Source organism: Acomys minous (genome assembly GCF_964271855.1).
Source record: "Acomys minous genome assembly, chromosome: 2".
In the NCBI taxonomy this organism is placed as follows: Eukaryota; Metazoa; Chordata; class Mammalia; order Rodentia; family Muridae; genus Acomys; species Acomys minous.
In genome coordinates, this window is record NC_140484.1 from 25,507,882 (window position 1) to 25,532,950 (window position 25,069).

General features: G+C 44.9%; 1 protein-coding gene across 2 annotated transcripts in view; it reads left to right on the plus strand.

Moving 5' to 3' along the window:
• PANK1 (pantothenate kinase 1) overlaps window positions 1–25,069 on the plus strand; it is a 64,693-nt gene that overhangs the window by 25,883 nt on the left and 13,741 nt on the right. For both annotated transcript variants that reach the window (XM_084773449.1, XM_084773450.1), the window contains exons 2-3: window positions 8,228–8,580; window positions 22,734–22,987. In XM_084773449.1, the coding sequence (XP_084629575.1) occupies window positions 8,228–8,580; window positions 22,734–22,987 (607 nt within the window). The remainder of the gene's footprint in view (window positions 1–8,227; window positions 8,581–22,733; window positions 22,988–25,069) is intronic.

Below are 25,069 nucleotides of genomic sequence, written 5' to 3' on the forward strand. Positions count from 1 at the left end.
CCTGTGCCTGCTGAACCACCTCCACAGGCCTTAGCATGATTCTAACTTCTGGCAACTTTGAAAGAATTGCTAATGTCCAAGGTCATTGAGTCAGACACAGGCCCAAAGGAGTAATTGCTCATCCAGGTGTCTAATTTACAGTCAGGAGGAATACAGTCTATGCTGCTTAAAGACACGTGTTTTCCTCTATGGTAAGGGCCATTGGTCAGTTACATCATTGTATGAGCATGGGGAAGTGTAAATGAACTAAGGTGGCTGTATTGTCAACTTAGGTGCTAATCGTAAGGGGCAGCATCATTGAGTGGTAGGAAGTGCTGTCTCACTAAGACGTTTAAATCTCTGTGGCCGTACACACACGATTAAAAATACTATCTTTTAAGAGGCAAGTCTCCACTGAAGGGTGACAGGGAGTCCACTGTGGCCCATCTTCACTCCGAGACCCAGATGAGAGAACAATCTAAGCCTCGGCTGTTTTGGCGAAGGGCCCCGCAGAGTTTCCAACCATCAGAATGCCCTTTGGCCTGGAAAGAACGCGCACACTCACAGCTCAGTAGCCTGATTAGGAACACTGCCCAGGTCAGTTGTCAAATGGCAGGGATTGCTGTCTGACACCATTGGGCCTCAATGAAAAGACCAGAATTGTCTGGTCAGTAGCGCAAGCGGCTGCCGCCATTTGTCCTTCTGTGAGCCAGGTATTTGGCATGCAGATGAAGTGCATCCAGATCTTCTTCCAAGGAGACCGAGTGTCCCAGTGTCCTGGCTAGTCACACCATCTAGATGATGCCTAATTAGGGTCCTAAATTAGGTATATAAAGTCATTCTTAAAACACTTGGGGGTGTGATCCCTATCGATGCTGAGAATTCTCAACAAAAGTGAAGCCGTTTCCTCCCGTTGGATAATAACATTGCTAAACGAAGGTTGGAAGCGTCAGTATACACTGCTGTGCAGTTCAGAACTGTGTGGACGGAGTCACAGAAGAGTCACTCATTCAGAACTGTGGAAAAGATTCCGAAATCCCGCTGGCCACTCGGTTCCCAGGTGGAGAATGTCCCGTTGGGGCCCTGAGGGAGGGCTTCGCCCAGCCTTTCCTCTGTTCTCAGTTCCATCACTCCGTTTGAAGCCATATCTGTTAGATAAAATGACTGGAGGCTGTTCTGAGTGAAGCCCCGTCAGAGGCTGACACCCACAGTGGAGTTACCAACACTCCCCTGAAACTAAGCTATTTATCTTATCTTCCGTGGCCTAGAGAAATAATATCCACGTTGTCCAACCAGGGCCAGTCTAAGATGGGTTTTGCAACAAGCCCGAGGAGCTAAGATTGATCTCTGGATCGCATGATGGAAGAAGAGGACTGACCCCCAAAAGCAGTCCTCTGACCGCAGTGTGTTCTGTGGCACATGCGCACCAGCACTTACAAGAACACACACCCCACACTAAATAAGATAAGAAATGAAACAGAACAAGTGGAACGGGCAAGTTAGCAATCCCCTTGGCGGTAGTGATGCCTTGACTTTTACGCACAAGGAACAACCTGAAATAACCTCGTGTTGAGCTATTAGGCAGTTATTTTGTTGTTCCGTCTTCCTGGCCCTGCCCTGGTCTTGAAATAACCAGTCCACTCTTTGCTGTTTTGTTTCTGGTTTCTTCAGAGTTTCTCTATGGCCACCCGGATGCGTACTCTGTTTTATACAGTGGAATATTGTCCTAATGAAAGAAAGAACTGAAAATAAAGTCAGGCTCAGGGGAGAGGGCCTGCTTAGCAAGGCCAAGGCTCTGGAATTGTCCCCCACACACTCCTTATTCCCCGCCCCATGGTAGAAAAGGTTGTCCTTTGACAAAGCACTGTAGAATTTGCCCTTCGTCTTTGTCTGCTGCCCTCTGGCTTACAGAATCCAAGTTCTCAGCGTCTTGAGCAATTGTCTTGATTGTGTGGGTTCAGGCTCTTGGCTTCCTTGGCTGTACAGCTTTAAAAAAAAAAAAAAAGAAATCAGTTTTGCATTTCTTTAATTCTAGTCGCTTTCCACATCCCTGCAGCAAATCCTAAGTTTTCCTCTAACACTCCCCTTCTTTGTGTTCGACGTGTCATGCTAAACCTGTCTGTTGACTTAATGGGTGCCATTTTTAATCAGTTTGGCTTTGCAGGGAGATGGCATTATAAATACCCCTCCCCCCAACACACACACCATTCTTATCCAAGGGCTGACCTGAAAAAAACAAACAAACCGCACCATAGTTCATCGGTTTTCAACTTGTGGGTCCCAGCCCCTTTGGGGGATCCAGTGAGTCTTTCACAGTGGCTGCATGTTATATATTATGATTCATAACAGTAGCAAAATTACAGTTGTGAGGTAGCAATGGAAATGATTTTATGCTTGGGGTCGCCACAACATGAGGAACTGTATTAAAGGATCTCAGCATTAGAAAGACTGAGGACCATTGCCTTAACTCATTTTATCTTCAGACATCTTAACTAACTGTGAGAGTGACCGCAGTTCTCCTCACTTAAGAAGGAGGTGGACAGTGTGAAGTGCTAATTGACTTTTTTTTTTTTTAATACAAAGAGGCTTTTTAGGTGTTGGCTTAGGTCAGATGGTTTCCCCCTGCTCTATAGATCTGACTTTGAGCCATTAAGCAAGACAGGTCGACTTTTGTATTACTAATACACCTTCAAAACGCCCTTTCCGAGGCCAGCCTGGTCTATAAAGTGAGTCCAGGACAGCCAAGGCTACACAGAGAAACCTTGTCTCAAAAAACCAAAAAACCAAAAACCAACCAACCAACCAAGCAGACAAAACAAAACAAAACAAAAAACCCCAAACAAACATAAACAAAAAAAAAAATGTCCTTTCCTTCTTCAGCTAAAACTGTGTGGCACAAGCTAAGCATGCTCAGAGGCATTTAACCCCTCAGACAGTTAACTCCCTGAGATAATCAAGGCCTAAGGTCTGTCGCCATTCCTCCTTCTTGAATCATGCCCTTAAACTGAGCATGCTCAAGAGTGTGCCCACCCCTACCTAAAGTGACTTGCTCAGAGATGGGGCAGTGCTCTGCAGTGACTCCTGTGCCCTCCTTACCCACCCCCACTCATTGATTGATTGATTGATTGATTGATTTCCTTTTTTAAAGTGCTGTTTTGTTTTTGTTGTTTTGAGGATGGCCGTGAGTTCCGTGTCCTCCCGCTTCTTGACCTGTCTCAGCTTGTCATCCTGCTGAGTTTGGTGGTGACACATCCTCTTTGCGTTTTGTTATTAAAGCAGGCTACTCTTTCCAGACTTCATCCTCTCCTGCCTTTAAAGATACAGTCAGTGGTAGCCGGAAAGAGCCACCACTTGACTTTCAGACTCTCCGTAGATGAGACTCGTTCTTCAGGTGTGTCCGTCATCTCCCACTCAGATTATCAGGATGATTGTCATAGCAAGTGTTTGCCAATCTCCCAGAGCTGCTCCTCACTCTCTGGGGCATGTTCTCTCACCTCAGAGTGTTGTTACACTTGAGCTGTTAGCGACAGCAGGCCAGGTCCTATTTCGGCAGCCCATAATACCCAGCTCTCCCTGCTTTAGAGAACAAAGGTTTATTTACTCATGCTGTCAAAGGGCAGAATCACAACAGTTGACATTACTGATTTTTTTTTAAGGATCATGTTTATTTACCCTGCCTGTGTAAATACTTTGTGTTTACAGTCTGTATGTGTGCAGGTTAGGGTGCACATGTGGAGGACTGAGGTCGCCCCACTGTTTTCCTGTGTGGGTTCCGGGCATCTAATTCAGGCTTAGCAGTGGCACCTTCACCCACTGATCTTCCTTGCCAATTCCAAGTCTACTGAGCTTAATTGGCTTTATTTTCAATTTGAAAATCTAGAAGTTTTCCATGGGACAACCAAAGGTGTTTGGCATAGGTAGAAAAGGCTTTGAGAGCGGATATAATAAAATGTAAATAAATCTATCATTTCAAAGTCATTTCCTTTACAGCAGGAAAACAGAATAGAAATATAACTGATAATTTAACATCAAGTCACTTCTGCTTTTGTTTTGTTCTTTCAGGAAAAGAATCTCACTTATAATCCCAGCTGACCTAGAACTCACTAAGTAAGCTAGGCTGGCCTACAACTTGTAGCAATCCTCCTGCCTCAGCATCCAAGGCTAAGAGTATGGATGTGGGCCACTCATAGCTAGGTTACTTCCTTGTGTAAGGATTAGGCTGAAGGAGCTGCAGTGTCGTGCTTGTAGAAGCTGCCTTGTTGGGAGTGGGGTGGATTTCCTGTTAACTTTTCTAATTCAGATTTTTTCCAGACCAGTAGCTGAGTTTCAGTCGGGTATGAATGACTTCTTGTAGATTGTCAGCCTGGACTTTTGGGGAGAGGGGGAGGTGCTGAGACTAAGCAGTGGCCTCCTGTAATTTTTATTTAACACTTGTTTATGGACGTGCCCTTGTGAGATTTGAACGTGGTCTCCTATTGCTGATTACTCTGGATTTTTGTTTTTGTTTGTTTGTTTGTTTGTTTTTGTTTTCAACCTCCTCCTCCTCCTCTGGGGACTTAGCCCAGGCCCTTACAGAGTTATAGCGGCCCTTTGTTTCGTTTCGATGTGACATCTGGTTTGAGGAGGAGAGTAAGGGGTGAAGGCTAGCATTCTATGTCTCGAGTGGGCGAGGCTTCTGGTAGGCACAGTAGATGAGCTGAATTTATGCACATCTCTGGACGTCATCTGTGGCGTGCGGAGGGCCTTGGCAGCTGTGCAGAATGTTCTTCCTTCCTCCTTCCCCCTCTCCCCTATCTCCATTGACAGTGGGTGTGGTCGTAAAGGAAGCTCAGGCTTAAGCAGATCTTGGTATCAGGAAGATGTGTGCAGTTACACACATGCCTGGAAAAGCATCGCAGCGTGAGCACAAGAGCATGACTGTGTGTATGGTGGCGGGAAATGAAATCCAGGCACGGTGGCCAGACTCCGCTGTCAGGAAGGAGTCTGAGGCAAGAGGTTCAAAAGTTTCAGAGCAGCCCAGGCTATATTTCAGGTTAGCCTGGGCTATAGGACAAGAACTTATCTTAATACCACCCATTCTCTTAAAAAAAAAAAAAAGACGTGAAATGGGTAAGTAAAACCATTTTTCTTCTCTCCTTCACTTCCCATTGTCCTAGGGATAGAGCCTCGGGGCCTTCTTTGTTCATTCTGGCTGTACTGTGCTCCTGAGTTGGAGCTGCAGGCTCCTTTCCTGATTCCTTTCCCCACCCACTCCCAGGTCTGAAATTTCCATTGCTGCTTAAATTAATACAATCTCTCCAACATTTTTTTCTCTTTTACCTTAGCCCAAACTGCTCATAAAATATTGTTATGAGTTTTCATAGCTCTATACTTTTTTTCCCCTGTTGTTTTGACACCTTGCCAACAGAAGCTTTGAAATGGTTCAAAGACAAAGGAGACTTCAAAATAACGTGCAGAATGTTCAGGAATCTCCAGCTGTGCTTTTGAGAGTCAGTCATTGTCAGTTGTCTGTACTTAGCAGCAAGATTTAACCAAAGAGAAGGGTATGAGGGGCCTTTCCTCCTGGAGGCTGCTATCCTGTATACACTGCCCCAATCTTCTGCTTTTCTCATTAATGGAAACTTGGGGGAAGTAGTTCTGGTGGGATCATGTTTTCAGCTGTCTAGTGTCCCCAGTTTAGGAGTCATACTCTTGGTTTCTTTGTTTAAGGATGTACCCTTGGTTTGTAGCTTGTTTTAATAGTCCTGTTAGTAGTCATGCCCGTTCAATTTTTAAGATTTACTTTTAAGGATTTATTTATTTATCATTATGTATACAGTGCTCTGCCTGCATGTACACCTGCCAGCCAGAAGAGGGCACCAGAACACATTATAGGTGGTTGTGAGCCACCATGTGGTTACTGGGAATTGAACTCAGGACCTCTGGAAGAAGAGTCAGTGCCCTTAACCTCTGAGCCATCTCTCCAGTCCTTAAGATTTACTCTTATTATTTTTAAATTACCTGTTTGTGGGTGCACATGTGTGCTTGTGTGCCTGAGGAGGCCACCAGAGGCGTCAGATCCTTCCGGAGTTACAGACAGTTGTGAGCCACCCAGTGTAGGTGCTGGGAACCCAACAAGAGTAGCATACGCAATTAAACCATCGCCGAGCCACCTCTCCATTCCCCAATTAGACCATTCTTAAAGATACCATAGTGAGCAGACTTATATGTACTCCTTGAATAATTAAAATTTTTGTTTTTTTGTTTTGTTGAAGCAGGGTCTCATTCTTACCACCTTGCCTCAACTTCTTGCATGCTAAGATTACAGGCATTTATAGGCATGAACCCCACACCTGACTTAGGGTCTTCCGCCCCCCCAACCCCCTCTATTAATGTGCTTTCAGACTTTTTGTTTATGAGACGGAGTCTCTACATAGCTCTGGCTGTCCTGGAAATTACTATGTAGACCAGGCTGGCTCACAGAGATCTGTCTGCCTCTGCCTCTCCAGTGCTAGGATTAAATGCATGCACTGCCACACCTGGCTACTTTTAGTTTTCACACATGTTCTCCCAACTGTTATCCTCACCTCCAACTGCTGCAGAAGACCCCATCCTCATCCTACCCCCCACCCCCACCCCCCAGCAAGCATCTTCTGTATGCTGCTGAGGCGAGCTGCAGCTGCAGCCCTGGTGCTCGGGCATCTGCAAGCTCCCCAGGCTTCATTTCCGCAGACTACACCATGAAAGCCTCCTGGCAGCGTTTGTAGTTGGGGGATCTGTGATTTTTTCCCCCCCCCGTTGTGACGTCGAAGGCAGGAGGGAGCTGGAGAGGATTGGAATGCTCTTGTTCCCTGCACAGCCCCAGAAAGCTTGAAGAGGGAGCTGCCTCTGCCTGCTGCTCCAGTGAGCTCGCCTCTCCTCACATCCTGCTCCTTCTATGCTGTGCACCAGGCAGGACTGGATTTTAGACTTTGGACCAGCAAGTGCCATCTTTAAGCTAGACTGTCTAATAAACGCAACCGGTTTCCAGGTTTCTCTTACCACCTGCTAAGACAAGCAAGTTGCCCAGCCCAAGCAAGTGCACTGGCCTGGAGACATTTGCTTGGTAAACTTCTGTAAAGACAATAGCATCTTTGTTGACTTGCTCTTGTTAGTGGGATTCATTGCTCTTAAACTCACATGGACTTGGTCCACCTTTCCCCTCCCTCCTCCTCAATGTCTTTCTCTCTTCCTTCCTTGTAGGGTTTCTGGCTCAGAATGCCCTTTCACTCACTGTGCAGCCCAGGATAACCTTGAACTTGTGAGCCTCCCCTCCAAGGCCTGGGATTACAGACCTGTGTCGCTCTGCTGGCTGGTGTGATGCTAGGTTCAAACCTAGGCCTTTGTGTAGGTAGCTACACAAGCACTTCACCAACTGAGACGCTTCTAGAGTGTTGGAGAAATTACTGTTTGCCAACTGTTGAGTGGGTGACTTGAGTCATAAATGAAACAACAATGAGGTTTAGGAGTATTTCGGTGCCAGGAGTATTTCCTTTTACACCTTTCCCTCAGCTTTCTGAATAGAAAACCAGGTACTTCTATCAGAAAAAGGGCCTTTTCTAGATCCCAATATACACAAGTTGGCAAGGGTTTGCATAGATAATCTGTAGGGCTGAAACAAAGGAAAATTGTCGAAGAAGCCTTTTTGTTCTCAAACTCGGTGTGCCTTGTCTCTCCTCACCTCTTTTCTCCCCCCCCCCCACTTCCCTGTTTTCCTTTGAAACTCAGTCTCACTTATAGCCCAGATGGGCCCTCAACCTGCAGTCCTCCTGCCTCAGCTGCTGTGTACTGATAAAGCAGGTGTGTACCGCCATGCCTGGCTCAGGAACTCATCCATTAATTTGGCCAAGATATCTATAGAATTTACAGCATGATCCGTGCAAAAGATTAAATAAATAAATAAATAAATAAATAAATAAATAAATAAATGTCTTTAAACACTGGAGTAGCCCTAGGCTTGGTGAGGCACTTGAGTCCCCAAAGCACATCTGAGGCTGCTGATTTAGGTCTTTGCAGAATCCTGTGTGGCCTCACTTAATTCTGAGGGGGCTGTGAACGACGGTGGGCACCACAGGCACCGTGTCTCTGCACCTGAGTTTAGATTCGTGTCGTTGACTTGAAGGCAGTTTGACGTGGAATGCATTCCCTCATCGGCTGTTGAGACTCCCAAGCGTGCTTCCCCCTAGATGAAATCCCGCAGCCTCACCTCTTCTTCCCTTCTGTCCCTCAGCATTCCCGTGGTTTGGTATGGATATCGGCGGAACACTGGTTAAGCTGGTTTACTTTGAACCGAAGGATATCACGGCAGAGGAAGAACAGGAAGAAGTGGAGAACCTCAAGAGCATCCGGAAGTATTTGACTTCGAACACTGCCTATGGCAAAGCTGGGATCCGCGACGTCCACCTGGAACTGAAAAACCTGACGGTGTGCGGGCGCAGAGGGAACCTGCACTTCATCCGCTTCCCCACCTGCGCCATGCACACGTTCATCCAGATGGGCAGCGACAAGAACTTCTCTAGCCTCCACACCACCCTCTGTGCCACGGGAGGTGGGGCTTTCAAGTTTGAGGAGGACTTCAGAATGGTAGGTTGGCCTCTTGCCCTCCTTAGAACAGCCAAGCCTCTCATGTGACCACAGTCTGGGTATCTCAAGCTCTAAGACCTGGACCATTAGCTGTGGCACTGAGACGAGTCTGTGCCATGGTTTCCTCAACCATGTGATAACAAACATATGACCTATTTCATAGGAGTGTTCCAAGGAAGGTTAAATGAGGAAATATGTCCCTGTTCTTGCTGAGTACTCAAATGTCTGTTATCATCATCACTTCTGTAGCACAGGCTAGCCCTGAGCTCACTATGTAGCCAGAGATAACCCAAACTAATGATTCTCTCTCCAAGCCCTGGGCTGACACTTGTTTACTGCCATGATGGTTTTGTACGGTGCTGAGATTGAACAGTGGCTGCTGTGTCATATGTAAAGCCAAGATGACACATATCACCTTCAGAGACACGTAGCTCGGTTGGTGTTGGGTTTTCCACAGAGTCTTACTAAATAATCATGGGGCCAGTTCTGTGGGTATATAGACTAAGACCCTCAGAAACACTTTCTATACATCTAACCAAAATTGATTACTTCTTTCTATCCGTTTGTTCTCATACATGTCTCAGTTTCATGAATGCCATTCAAACGTTTCTCTTAACCAAACTAAAATCTTTGGCTGGTCATGATGGCACATGGCCATGACCCTAGCACTTGGGAGATAGAGGCTGAAAGACCAAGGCTAGCCACTGTATTTCAAAACAAACAAACAAACAAACAAACAAACAAAACCAAAACCATCTTCACTATTACTTATAGGCGAGTCCCTTCATTATTGTATACCATTTTGAAGTGTAGAGTGCTTAGTGTCAGATGAGGAGAAATAGCATTTAGCCCAGATTCTCTCTCTGTTTAGCAATCTCTTAACATCTGGGTTCTAATTTCTCCATCGATCAAGATAGTGATCTCTCTTCCGTCCAGGTTCATCTCGTGGGGTGAAGTGAGCACAAAATTGCAGAACAGGTGTAGGCCTGTCTTGGAAAGTCCAGGCAGTTAGATGCGGGTTTGAGTACAGGTGAAGGACCTGATCACCTCACAAAGTTGAAAGCCCAGTGAGGTGTGTTGGAGAGCGCAGGTTTTCAAAGCCCGTAGTGCAAACTGCCGCATTGTGTCACAGACAGTCTCGGTAGGAAATCTGTCATGATTGCGTACTGAGCGGAACACGTTATTCATGGTGTTTAGTAAAGCTGTAAGATGCAATTTATGTCATCAAAGGGGACACAGTTTACTTTGCTGAAGTGGGTAATTTGGGGTGGGGGTTGGGGGGCCGCTGGTAAATAAGCCCAGGGCTCAGGCTTGCAGCACACATGCTGTACTTCCTAGAGGAGCTTGCACCAGTCCTCCAGCAGTGTCCTGGGGGAGACAGGTGAGCTCCAGGGTTTAGCCATTTTCCTCCATGTCACCCTCCCTTACATGGCTATAGAATTTGATAAGACCACTTACTTAAATGTTTCATGAGGTTCTTTCCCCACAAAAGGACTCAGAAAACGAACAGCTTTGAAGAAAAAAAAAACAAAAACAAAAACAAAAAAAACAGTTAAGGAGCATAGATGTGAGAACTAGACTTGAGGCCATATTGGGGAGTGGGGGTGGGGTGGCGGGGGGGGGGACAAGGGGCGGTGGGAGGGGGGAATTAAACCCGAATCCTAGTTCCGTTTCTGCACTTACCTGCTGGGCAGCTTCTGCTGAGACACGTTGCTGCTGTGGCCTTCAATTTCGTCATCTGCAGAACAGTGGCAGCAATGTGGGGCGACAGGGAAGGGCATCCGGGACAGAAGAACTGGAAGTGATAGCAAGGATCTTGCAGTGTGTGAAGAAACTAAAGTTTGCAGGCCCTGTAGAGGCTTTTGTATTGTAATGCCTGCTGGGTTGGACTCCATTTTAAGTCAGAAAAGGGCTGGCTTTGTGTCGGAGTGTGGCAGGTTCCCTAAGCTCTTAAGTACATGCTGTCTGGTCTGTGTGCTGTAGAGCCTGAAATGGACCAAGATGACCTGAAGGGTTTATGCAACCTCTGTCATCCTTCCATTCCCTCCTCAGGGTTTACTCATGTCCTAGGATAAAGAGTTACTCAATCTGTGTTGGCCATGAGCAAGTGTGTTTCTTAAGGCTCTTAACTGAGAAAGGTCGGATGGTCCTTCAGGCAGTGCCCACAGCCTAATGACTAGACCAGAGCAGGGGGCAAGTCTGGAGTGTTTGCTAAGCTCTTTGGCCAAGCTGTGTCGATTTGGACTTGGGGGCTGTCTTCTGCTTCCCTGATAAGCCTTGGCCAATGTGAAGGCAAAATTGAGAAAGATTTCTTCCTGTGTCTTGTTGGAATAAATGATGTGCTTGCATCCAAAGTTTGTGGGGATGGATAGCCGCTCCTGCCTTCTTTCTGTGCAGACATTCGTCCCCTCAACAAATAACTTCTCATGCCCCTTCTGTGTTGTGCCAAGGAATATTGTATTATGTACAAAACTAACCTCCTACCCACCTTGGTAGTCAGAGATCAGGTAAACAAGTGAATATACGGTGTGTGTGTGTGTGTGTGTGTGTGTGTGTGTGTGTGTGTGTGTGTGTTGTGAGATGAAGGAGAAATAGAGGCAAAGTAAGAGGCAAAGGCAGTGTTGGGAGTGTCTCTGTGTGATGAGGTAACATTGAAACAGAAACTTGGAGAAGTAATAAATGCCAGGCCATGCAGGTATTTTAGTCAAATGAATCACTAAGTGTTAAGTCACATAGGTATCTGGAGTCCAAACTCTTGGGTGTTGTAGATTAGAAAGTTGAAGATCTAGGAAGTTGTCAGTCTACACTCTAGGGCGGTGCTTCTCAACCTGTGGGTAGTGACCCCTTGGCGGGGATCCTGTTTCACATATCTACATTTTGATTCATAATAGTAGCAAAATACAGTTACGAAGTAGCCATGAAATAGTCTCATGGTTGAGGTCACCACAGCATGAGGAACTGTACTAAAGGGTCACAGCGTTAGGAAGGTTGAGAGCCACAGATCTAGGTGCCGCAGGGATGGCTCATCTGTTAAGCATGCTTGCTACTCAATCATGAGAGCCAGAGTTTGTAGCCAAGCACCACATTGGGCAGTCCACAACCATCTGTAACTCCAGATCCAGGAAATCCGGCACCCTCTTACGACTACCTGACGTGTGTGTACACACACACACACACACACACACACACACACACACGGGAGGGGGGAAGAAATAAAGCAAAACAGAATATGTACTACTCTCTATATTCATAAACAGGTTGACCAACAACAAAGCACGTGTGCGTAAATCCATGTTATTGTATAGAATCACTGCATTTGGATTTTCAGAACTCCTGGTGACCTGGGCTACATGAAGGCTCTTCAGCAGACTCTGACCAGTTAGCAGTTGTTAGTTGTGATGACAGTGTTCTAGGTCTGTATAGTAAATGCACTTACATTTTTAGGAAATGTTCATTGTCCTTCTCCGATTTAGAATAATCAGAAAAGGCCATAACTGATAAGACAGTCATTAAGTTAGATTCCTCTATACAATATTTTCTATCAAACAAGGCACTATTTTAGTTGTTATTTTTTTAATAGAGTCTTTTCCTTCCTCCTTTCTTTCTTTTTTCCTTCCTTCCTTCCTTCCTTCCTTCCTTCCTTCCTTCCTTCCTTCCTTCCTTCCTTCCTTCCCTTTGGTTTTCTCTGTGTAGTCTTGGCTGTCCTGGACTTATTTTGTAGACCAGGCTCACCTTGAACTCACAGAGATCCTCCTGTTCTGCCTCCTTGAGTCCTGGGATTACAGGCATGCACCACCACACCCAGCTTAGAGTCCTTTTCTTTAATTAACCTTTATTTTTCTTTACATGTGTGAGTGTTTTGCCTATATATAGGTCCATGTAACAGTATCTATAGAGGCAAAGTGGGCATTAGGTCCCCTGGGACTTAAACTCGACATTATGATCTACCATGTAGATATTGATACTTGAACTCAGATCTTCAAGGAGAGCAGCCGATGTGTTTAACCACTGAACCATATCTCCGCCCCACCTCTTTTAAAGATTTTTACAATTTGTTTAACATTTTAAGATCATTGTCCTAACCAAACTTTGTATTTGAGACAGGATCTTACAGTGTGGAGCGTCCTGCCTCTGCCCCCAGGTGCTGGGATTACAAGCATGCGTCACTATTCTTAACTTAAAGTAAATTTATGATTAGTGTATTATTAGTCTGCAAAATTAATAATGTAGCAAGCTGGAGCACAGAAACCTAATCTAATGTTACATGGGGACTGGTGAGATGCCTCAATGGGTAGAGATGCTTGCCAACAAGCCTGATAGCCTGAGTTCAGTCTCCACTACCCTAATGGAAGAAGTCGAGAACCAACTCTTGTAACTTATACACACACACACACACACACACACACACACACACACACACACACGCAACAAACAACCTTAATGTTAGGTGCAATATGGCATTGACAAGACAATGAAGAATTCCACTCTTTAAATATGCCTCTCTGTGTAACAACACAAAACAATGTAGATTACAGTTAATTTTGTAGCAGGGTATTTTATCTGTGAACTCTAGTATTTCCTTCTTTGCCATGTTTCATACTTTACTTAACTTCATCATGAATATTAATAATGCATCTTCTTCCTCCTCCACTTCCTCCTCCTCCTCATTCTTTGTATATATTTTTTGAGACAGGGTTTCTCTTTGTGGCCTTGGTTGTCCTGGACTCACTCTGTAGACCAAGCTGGCCTCAAACTCACAGAGATCCACCTGCCTCTGCCTCCCTAAGTGCTGGGATTATAGGTATGTGTGCCACCATGCCTGGCTAATGGAACATATTCTCTTTTTTTTTTTCACTTTAAAATGCATGCAACATATTCTTAACAACAGAAAATATAGAGGGGGAAAAAAGACCACATAGCTTTCTATGCAGCACATATGTAAGTTTTATTCACCCCAGAGCTAACATTAGTAGACATTAGAAGATAATTCTTTTAATTGTTTGTTTTTAAAGTAAGACCTATGCTTTGAATAAATAGCATGTGATGCTGGTCTTTGGCTGATGTGAAGTCAGGGCAAAGGATGCTTTCATTATATGGGTTTCAGCATAAAGCCTTTCCAGGAGGTCTGGGAGAGAGCTCAGCAGGGCACAGTGCTCACTGTGCAAACACAAGGCACCTAGTTCAGTTCCTGAGCACCTCTATAAGAAAACCGGGTGTGGCTGCGGCTGTGGCTGCACCGTAACCCCAGCCCTGGGTGGGAGGAGGATCAGTGAGGCTGATGGACTTTCAGATTAACCAGGAAATGGCGGACTCCAGGCTCATGAGGGAATCAAGTGGAGCATGATAGAAGGCATCCTACGCCCTTCTCTAGTCTGCACACACACCTGTACAGCATGCGTGTACCTTCCTCCTCTGTGTGTGTGTGTGTGTGTGTGTGTCTGTCTGTCTGTCTGTCTGTCTGTCTCTCTCTCTCTCTCTCTCTCTCTCTCTCTCTCTCTCTCTCTCTCTCTGACACACACACACAGAGAAAAACAACAAGAAAAAACTCCTTGTAAGGGAACACTGTGAAAAGTTAGGTGGAAAATCGTGAGAAAGGGGTAAGGTTGAGTAATTTGAACATGTGGTTTTTCATCTAAGTGGATCATTTAAGCATATTTACTAGCTTGGCTCTCATTATTAATCTGGGAATGGATCTGTGACACTGCAGGTCTAAGATTCTTTAGGTAATGACATTCTCCGCTCTCTTCTGGTTTGATATAGGTCCTCTTCTATATGCCCCCCCCCCTTTTTTTGAGTCAGGGTTTCTTTGTGTAGCCTTGGCTGTCCTGGACTCACTTTGTAGACCAGGCCGGCCTTGAACTCACAGCGATCCGCCTGTCTCTGCCTCCCAAGAACTGGGATTAAAGGCATGTGCCACCACTGCCCGGCTACATGGCCCATTTTATTGGATAGAGGAGAAAATAAAGCTATCTTTGCGGTTGGAATTCTCAGTCATGAAGGTTGTTTGAAATTATCTCTCTTGGGTCTCTGTTAGGCCTCTCCTGTGAAAAGAAAATAAATCCTGCCAGTTATAACTCAGACTTAACATGCAAATTGCATTTGGTTTGATAGGATAACCTTTCCTATCACAATTTGACTCCTTGGTGTCCATAAGAGTATGTTGGAAGAGAAATATATTATATAATTTCTGTCTGTTATGGTGGGGCTCAACTTTAATCTCATCACTAGAGTGGCAGAGGCAGGAGGATTGCCCTAAATTCAAAGTCAACCTGAATAACATAAGCTGTCCAAGGCCAGTCAGGGCCACACAATGAAACCGTTTGTCAAAATAAAACAAAACAAAAATTTGAAAAACACCCAAAATTAATTAGAGAAAGAGGGAAACAGGCAAACAAAAACATGAATTTCTGTTTTGCTCATTTAGAATACATACATACGTGCGTGCGTGCATGCATGCATTCATACACACACACACATATATATATGTATATAATTTGGCAACTCATGTCTCTGGTGTAGCTGAGTGATATAACCTGGTTTAGGGCAGGTCAGTAGGTGTGTGTGGTGGTCTCTACTCTGAGGGTGGGGTGGAAGGTACACTTGGAGGCCAGAGGAGGGTGGCCAGTGCTCTCTGTCCATCCTCCTTTTTCCTTTGAGTCAGGGACTTACCCTGAGCCTGGAGCCAATAAGCCCCCGTGACTTTCTTGTCTCTGCTGGGGTATAACAGCAGGACCATATCAGCTGTAACATGACGCTGAGATCTGAACTCTGCGAGTGCCACCTCTCTGACCCTGTGTTATTATCTTTGACAAAGTAACCTAAAACACACAAGGAAGTCCTCTGGCAAATGTAGTCTGAGCCTGTATTTAGCATACAGTATTAGCACGTATTGGAATTTTTAAAAAATTAATCATCAGATGGAAATGATGTTTCCAAAGGTATTTTAACTTGAGATTAGACTTGAGTTTGTGTGTGTGTGTGTGTGTGTGTGTGTGTGTGTGTGTGTTTTCAGTAGTGCTAGAAATGGAAGCCAGCGCCCACAGATGCTAAGCAAATGTTTTACCACTGAACTGTATCCCCAGCCAAGACATGAATTGTTTTACTGGTCACGAGTTGTTTGTAAAGCATTTTAGCGCAGGCATGTCATGTGACTCTCTAAAGCATCCCTGCCAGTTGGGTAGCGCAGGTACCCTTAGGTGAGAGTGTGCGGTTTTACCAAATGCCTGTCCTGGAGTGTGGCGATGGACCCCTCACTCTCCGTGCATCATGCTGCAGCTGCCATGCACTTCCTTTCATGACAGTGGCTCTCAAGCGTGTTCCTGACACCAACCCCTTCACCGTCACCATGGCCTCTTAAACTTTTCCACTTGGGATTCCTCCCCCCCCCCAAGAAGCTTTAATTTAAAACACTTTAATATTTATGTGTGTATGGATATTTTGTTGATATGCATGTTTGTGTACCACGTGGGGAAGGACCAATATTGCCACAAGACACCCCAAGACCAAGCTCTCAGCACAGTTTGCCTCAGAGGATATGAGACAGAGGATGAGGAAGAAGAGGAATGGAACAAAGAATTGAGAGGGATATTTGCCCCAGAGAGACAAAGGAGGCGTGGCCCAGAGGCAAATGGCAGTTTATAAAGGTAAAAGGGGACCACCTTCCTCCCCACCGTGTTTAATTAAGATTGGGCGTGTTAATTAGGACAGCCGATAGGAGCCTTTTGTTTGCTGGACATTAATACTGTGATGGCTGTACCTTGGTGGTCAGCCTCAGGGGGAGGAAGTGGCCAACTAAGGGGACAGACCTTGGTGGCTTGCCTTAGGAATGCCACCTAAAGGTCTTTAGCAAGGCAGAGGGAATAGGAGAAGGGCAAGGCCGGCCAGAGCCTTGCTTGCCATGCTCCGGCGGCCAGAGTCCCTTCAGTGTGTGTGTCTGGTGCCCACAGAGGCCAGGAGAGGGTGTGGGATCTCCTGGAACTGGAGTTAAAGATGGTTGTGAGCTGCCCTATGGGTGCTGGGAATTGAACCTGGGTCTTTAGCAGCTAGTCCTCTTAACTATTGAGACAGCTCTCCAACTCCCAAGAAGTGTTTTTTTGTTTTTGTTTTTTAATGCAAGCCCATGTATATAAGTGTGTAACGTAGACGTTCAGATCAAACATTTACTGGTAATCAAGAAATTATATCTTTAAAGATTCATATTATTTTTAATGATGTGCATTTGTGTGTGGCAGGGGTTGGGTATGTGCGTGGAAGTGCAGGTGCCCGTAGAGGTTTGAAGACAGCTTTGAGTCCCCTGGAGCTGGAGTTAGAAGCCGTTGTGAGCTGTCGTGTGTGGATGCCTGGAACCATACTTGAGTCCTCTACAAGAGTAGTGCGTGCTGTTAAATAATGAGCAATCTCTCCACCCCCACCCCCACCCCCACACATATATATTAAAACAGTTCTTCAGTATACATATAATTTTACCCTTACTAAATGCAAGTTTGATACTGAGATGGCTGTGCTTGTCTAGTGGTGCATAACGGATTAAACCTTGCTTGAATGTTTGCTACTGCAGGACATAGAGCATGTTTAAATGTTTTCAGAGCCGACTGATGTTCTGACTGTATAATCATCAGTGCTGAGACTGCTGCTTTTCATTAATATGTAATTAAATGTGGATGAGGGCATGGGTGTGCCACGGTGCACTTGGGGAGTCAGAGGGCGGCTTGCCGCAGTGGTTCTCTCCCACCTTGAATTTGCAGAATAACTCGACCCCCAAAGTGCTAAGGGGTGCAAGTGGTGAGCTAGAGGCCACTTTTAGTGGCTTTAAAAAGGCTCTGGGACATATACCTCTTGCCGTCTTTGCATTTAGTGACGCTAGCTTGGGATTTTGCAATTGGCCTTGCTCAGAAGGCATGCTGCCACCGTGGGAATTAGTAAACGCTGCAGACCGAGGCTTTTGCTCCCAGAGCTGGTTGTTCACTCCACCTTGCTTTACCTTCCTGTATTCGAACTAGTGGAAGCCTCATGGATTGGTTCCTGGCTCTGGTTGTTCAAGTTTGTCATAATCCAAGGCCCATTTAAGATTAGGATTAGACCATACACAGCCATGTGCTGCGTGACAATCTGTGTTGGATAGCATGTGTGGCAGAGGTACCCAAGATTATTGTCTAGGAATGTTAATACTGTTTCAGTTCGTGTAAGTACACTTGATGCTATTTGCACAGTGCCGAAATGGCCTAACAACACATTTCTCAGAATGTATCCTCGCTGTTAAGCTATATACATGACTGTTTATTAAGCAGCTGTTGGTTACTAGACTAAAATGCCTCAGGCAGTCAATCTTTATAAAGAAAGGTGTAGTTGGGCACAATGGTACAATGCCTGTAAGTACAGCACTTCTGCAGTGAGCCAGGAGGCTCAGGATTTCAAGCACACCTAATAGACACTCTCTTTAAAAAAAAAAAAAAGAAAGAAAGAAAGAAAAGAAAAAGAAAGAAAATAGGGACTTTGAACTTTTTTATAGCTAGGATCTGCCTTTGTAGTTTGGGCTGGTCTCTTGTCTCTGCCTTCCCAGGGCTAGAATACAGGCAGAGCCACCGTAACAGATGTATTGAAAAGTCCAGCAGCACGACGCCCTGGCTGTGGACTGGACTCGGAAAACTCAGCTCCCAGCTTCCAGGGAAGGCACTCTTTAGGGCCGAATGTGCTACTGAGTGTGGTTGGGGGGAAGTCCCATCAATTCATCACCATTCTGGGAACCATGCTACCAACATGAGGACTCGCTAGGGAAAAAAACCAAATCAAAACAACAGTCAAACCAACAATCAAAAAAACAGCATCTGAACTATAGCGGTTATATGTAAAATTGTTAAGAAAGGTTAAGACCCAGGTGTGCTTTCTTGGCTTACAACATGCAAAACAAAATTTTAAAAACCAGCCAATTTAGCTGCCAATGTATAAACATTGAAAGACTGCACATGAATGTCCACAGTGGGCCTTGAGGGTCATCAGGCAATAATGGTGCTCCCTTGCCACACCACAGCACCAGGCTGAAGGTGAGTTACAGATCTGAGCAGGTTCTTGTTGATACAGTTACCTCTAGGCAGTCGATGGTGACTTTTGTTTTCTTAACCCCATCTGTGCCTCATTTTGGCATCTTTGTCCATGACCACTTGTGTAAAGAAACTCCAGCCCACGGAAAGCATTTCTCCATAGCTGGGACCTTATGGACCAGTTTTAAGCTTTTCTCAAAGTCAGTTCAGGTGGACAGACAAACTGTAAAGTATCCTGAGTTTCCGATGACCGCTCTGGAAATCTGTTTATCAGTTTGACTCACTCTTTAAACCTGGGAATCTCTGCTTTTTCCTTGGGGTCTCTACAAAAGTGAGGGGTTACTTTTGTTTCCCTTTGTCTGGGCCTTTCATGACTTCAGGCTCCAAAAATATCTATCCTTCTGAAAAATGTGTAGGAGAAATGTGTGCTTTCTTCTCACACTATATTTGGGGAAATGATTCTGAAGGGAAAGGTGAGACAACAGTGTTTCAGACCAAAGTTGTAAGTGTTCCATTCACTTATCTTGACATGTTTTTCTCCCTCCCCTCAAGGTAGTTTCAGGGCATCTTGCTGGGCGCATCGCCTCTGTCCATATTTATGATGTTGGCTCTAGACGTAGATATCAATATTGCTGATGAACCTGTGATTAATAGTTAAGCAGGTTAACCGATGTTTCTAAGACTGACTGATGAAATTGCCACTTTTCAGCTTGGGGTGACCCTGAGGTGACAACTTACCCTGTTCATTTACTAAGTGTTTATACTAGGCCGTGATTAAGGGCAGCCTTTAACACGGTACCAAGGCACATCTGAGGAAAAACAATCCCGACTGTGACCAGAGATAGAGGCCTCGGCTGAGGGACCAAGGAGAGCAGGTGACATAATGCTGTGTGTGTCCTGCTGTGGTTTTCAGGCCTCTGAACACTTCAATGCATGCACATTGTTCTCTTGCAGTGTGAATTGTGTGTATCTCATTTAAAAGTTCCACCTGATAAAAATGACATTTTTGGAATGCATTTGCTTTGGGCCACTTAGAATGCTTATTTCCATGTATCAAGAATACTTCCACCACTGGACTGGTGTGACCTGTTCCAGTTGTGCAGTGCGGGTATGGAGTCCATCAGTGTTGTTAAACAGAAAATCTAGACAAGAGACACGAAGTCAAGTTTCCTTGTAGCTATTACCTTATGTGTATGAATACTTGCTCATGTCAGTGTGTGAAGTGTGCGGGGGTGGTGAGCCCACAGTGTGCACACACTATTGCTCTTCACCTTAGTGTTTTTGAGACCTGATCTCCTACTGTGAGAAAATCGACAACATAAGCAAACATTTAGCCAAACTAACTGAAAGGCAGAGGGACACTATCCAAATCAACAAAATCAGAAATGAAAAGACACCGAGGAAATCCAAAAAGAATCATTAGGTCTTACTTCAAAAACCTATATGCCACAAATGAAGTGGACAGTTTTCTTGGTAGATTCCCTTACCAGACTTGAATCAAGATCAGGTAAACAAATTAAATAATCCTAAATCCCCTGTGGAAATAGAAGCAGAAAGAAAGAAAGAAAGAAAGAAATAAAGAAAGAAAGAAAGGGAAAAAAAGCCCAAGGCCAGATGGTTTCAGTGCAGATTCCTGCCAGACCTTCAAAGAAGAGCTAATACCAATACTCTTCAAACTATTTACAAAATAGAAACAGAAGGAACATTACCAAGCTCATTCTATGAGGCCACAGTCACCTTGATACCTAAACCACAGAAAGACCCAACAAAGAAAGATTTTCAGACCAATGTCCCTCATGAACCTTGATGTAAAATATTCAGTAAGATACTCACAGACTGAATCCAAAGACACATCAAGACCAAGTAGGATTCATCCCAGGCATGCAGGGGTGGTTCAGTACATGGAAATCCATCAGTATAATCCACCATATAGACTAAACTGAAAGAAAAAACATGTCATTTCCTTAGATGCTGAAAAAGCATTTGACAGAATCTAACACCCATTCATATTTAAAGTCTTGGAGAGGCATATACCTAAACATAATAAAGGCAATATACAGCAAGCCACTAGCCAACATCAAATTAAATGGAGAGAAACTCAGAGCAACTCCACTGAAGTCAGGGATTAGACAAGGCTGCCCCTTTCCCCATAGCTCTTCATATATTACTTGAAGTTCTAGCTGGAGCTTGCAGACTCAGCAACACTAGCCTTCCAGCAAGTTCCAGGAGTCCTGCTGTCTTTACCTCCCAAGATTGCATGTCTAAAGCCATTATTCCTACCTTTCTAACATGAGTGCTGGAGAACCAAAGCTCAAGACTTTTACTGTCTGAACCAACTCTCAATGTCTAGCTATTTAGTACCTTTTATAATGAAAAAAAAAAAGTATTTAAAAAAAAAAGCAGAATATCTAAGTCAATGTAGCACTTGTGTAGATTTTTTTCCCCAGGCTCCATAAATAGCAGTGGCAAATAAGATGAAAATAGAGTCACTAGGAGATGTTTGCTAATTGCTTGTGTGAGACATATGGAAATTTATTTAACTTCTTATTTTAACCATTGAGTATCAAGGCTAAGAGAACCTACTTGTAAATTTTTGGTGGTGATGGTGATTTCTTATTTTCTGGAGGGGGAGGTTGTTTTGGTTTTTTTGTTTGTTTGTTTGTTTTGCTTGTTTTTAAGAAGCATCTGAATAGCTAAGGCTGGTCTTGAACTAATGATGTTCCTATGTCAACATCATCAGTGTTGTTATTACTGGCATGTGCCTCATGGGGTTTTCTTGTTTGTTTCTGTGTGTATATATGTGTTGTTAAGTTTCTGGGTTTTTTTTTTGTCTTGTTTTTGTTTTTCCTGCAGTACTAGCACCCAGAACTTATACGGTGTACAAGCACTCTACTGCTAAGTTACTTCCCCAGTCCTTTATTTTATTTGTTTATTTTTCCTCACAGGAAAAATGATCACCAACTTGGACCCGAGGCAGTGGTATTAGGAATTAAACTTTGGATGATACAGAGGCCAGCCTGCAGCCAGCTAGGTTCCCCTTTCTCCTCTGTACCTAAGGGGTGGAGGAGGGTTTATCTGATCATGTTCACCTTCCTCCCCATGGTGTCCCACTTCCGCCTGCCTCTGCAGGACCTGCTTCCGCTCTAGAATAGCCTCCCTTTCTGCTTTTACATCACATGTATTTCAGTACCTTCCCTTTTTGTCTCCAAGAAAGGGGAGGTTTTACCTCATAGGGTTCTGCAAGGGCCACCCCAGACAGTAAGTAAGCCCTTTGTTGTGGCGGGTGGCAAGCAAATAGTGCATGGCTGTCGTGTAGTTCTTACAGCAACACTGAGAAGCTAAATACCTCATCCCAGATCACCTCAGTTGAGTAGGTTTTAGAGCTAGAGTTCAAAGTCAGGCCTGCCTGTCCCAGAGCCAAGTATGGGAGAGGCTCTGTGTGCCCAGAGGGATTCTGCCCCACTCCCAGGCCTTTCGGACCCCATGTTCTGTCAAGCATATGTAGGATTCCTGTTAGCTTCTGAGTGAACATTCTAATGCACTAACCTTTCTTGGCTGTTGTGTCAATTTACTACCAATTTGGTGGCTGACAACTACGGACATTTCTTCTATCAAAGTCCTTGAAGCCAGTGACCCTCAGGCAAAGCCTTGGCAACCACACCACGCTGTTGAGGCTTCGGGGACATTACGCTGCCTGTCTCTTCCAGCGTTTGCTTGCTGTTGGCGCCCCATAGGCCGTGGTGCAACACTCAGGCCTCTGCCTTCTTCCGAAGGTTTTCCCTGCGTGTGTCTCCTGTCATTGGAATTAGGGCCCATCCAGGTGACCTACAATGATTTCCTCGGTTCTCTTCTACTCAAATCCGTTTTCCAAATAAGCTCACATTGACAGGGTCTGCGAGTCAAAACAAAAGCCTGTATTCGGGCCACTAATCATACATGCTTATGAGCCAGGCAAGCTCTTATCCTCGCAGCACGGCTGTCGGCACCATTTCCCGATGCAGGGGTTTGGGAGCGTTTCTTTGCTTTGAAAGTGGGTCTACCAGATAGCCCACCCCTCCCAGGCTCTACACAACACGGTCTGTGCAGGGCCTCTAACAGGGCTGTGTTCTCTTGCAGATTGCTGACCTGCAGCTGCATAAACTGGACGAACTGGACTGTCTGATTCAGGGCCTGCTTTACGTTGACTCAGTTGGCTTCAACGGCAAGCCGGAATGTTACTATTTTGAAAACCCCACGAATCCTGAGTTGTGTCAAAAAAAGCCATACTGCCTTGATAACCCATACCCTATGTTGCTGGTTAACATGGGCTCAGGCGTCAGCATTCTAGCCGTGTACTCCAAGGACAACTACAAAAGAGTGACGGGGACCAGGTAAGCATGCTCTTGATGAAGAGAGCCTCATTATGCTTAGACCACGCCCGCTTCTTGACGAGCGGTGTATAGTAAGAGACTGTTTGCATTGCGTGTATTTTTAAGAGAAATATACTGGGCTCCTGTACCAAGGAGTTTTGTTTTGGATGTAGGATCTTACCTTGTAGTTAAGGCTACCCTGAAGCTTAGTGAGTAAGCCCAGGCTAACCTCAGATTCACAATCCTGCCTCTGCCTCCTGGGTGCCAGGAGTATAGGCACGAGCCACCATGACCAGTTTATTGCATGATATATTAGAGAAAAAGCTGGTGCGTGTAAGGGTCATTGTTCACTGCTCAGGCTGGGAGAGGGAGGACGGCACCCGTTAGTTTGCCAGCAGGTAGATAGATGAGTGTCCAGAGGCCAGCCGAGACTGCAACCCTTGGGATGGTCAGAGACACTTCACAGAAACCTTCCCTTGGAAGTTTTTTTTGGTGTCGAGGCAGGAAGGAAAGCTGCAAAAATAGACCAACCAGCAAACGAAAGACATACAAGGAGTGGTTTTCCCCTTTTATCAGGTCAGCAAGCGCCTAGGAATTTTGGAATGCAGGGCACAGAAACACAGGCCTGTGACCCCAGGTGGTTAGAGTACTTCGGGGCTCTTTATTACTTATTTATTTTATCTGTTCTTTGCATATATGCACTGTACTCTAAGACCCATGAAGGGCAAACAGGTGCAGCTTCCTGTCAATGGGAAACTCAGCCTGGGAAAAGCCTGGGAAAACCCACTATGAACAAAATGAAGCTGATTTGGTATGAGGCATTCCTTCAACTTGCTAGACCACAAAACCCATTTGTAGAGGAACTGAAAGGGACCAGTGCCATGCAGCGTGTCCTTAGGATACGGTGTTGAAACTGTCGTTGACGACCGATGAACATGGCAAGTTACTTGTCTGGGCCTCAGGATCCTCATGTCTGCCATAAGAGGTTCTGCTTGGTTTGTTTGTTCGCGTGTTTTGTTTCCAGCACTGACAACTCTGCAGCACTCTCCACCCGTGGGAGGAAAGTTCTGCCTTTTCAGTGTGTTTTCATGAACTGTGGTTGTGCGGGATGAGTCAGTGTTCCTCACCCAGGGCTTGGTGATGTTAGCTGATGGCTGACGACATTTCTAGTTGTCGTAGTGGGAGGTGGGACATAGGTTGAACTCGGGGACACTGATAAAATGTATAGGGCAACTCCTGCAACAGCAAAATATATATAGAGAATCCCAAATATCAACAGTGTTACAGTTGAGAGACCGTGGTTCAGACACACCCTCTGACTGAAGTCAGTGCGGGTTCAGAATGTTGAATCTGTTATGTCTGTAAACTGCTACCTGGCATACATCTTTTTTGTTTATTATTATTATTATTATTATTATTATTATTATTATTATTATTATTATTCGTTATTCATCATTTGTTATCATTATTTAGCCTCAACTGGCCTGGAATTCATCATGCAAACCAGGCTGACCTCAAACTCACAGAGATCCACCTGCCTCTTGGTCTTGAGTGCTGGAATTAAAGCGGTGCACCGTAATTCCCGGCGATACACCCATCTGTCTTTTCATTGAGAGTCTAGTAGCTTACTTGTTCAACCAGGACTGAACACGGATCCCGTGGTCTCATTAGGACCGACAGAAGACTCCAAATACGAATGCTCAGCTCAAACAGAGCTTACCTCAGAGAGTGTTTTCCTGGCCAAGTTTTTTTTCCTTTTTTTAACCTTTCATCTTTTTATTTTAAGCCTGAATGCATATAGAACAATATCATATAAGATCCCATTGATGTAGATAATTAACACATGCTAATCAAGGTGGAAAGTGACATACGGTTTCTCCTTTGCATCTGTGAACTGCGTCCACCTCATTCATGTGTGTGGGACCATGACCTAGTGAAGTAAGGATTCCTTGAAACACAAACGGCACAGTATCCTAGGAGTAGCTGAACTGGTCAAGATGCTCTCTAGGCAGTACCAAGGTACACATTTTCCGCACTTAGAAACACTTACACTTTTGTTGACGCATACACAGTAGCTAATGAAGAACATCACAGATAAGTTCT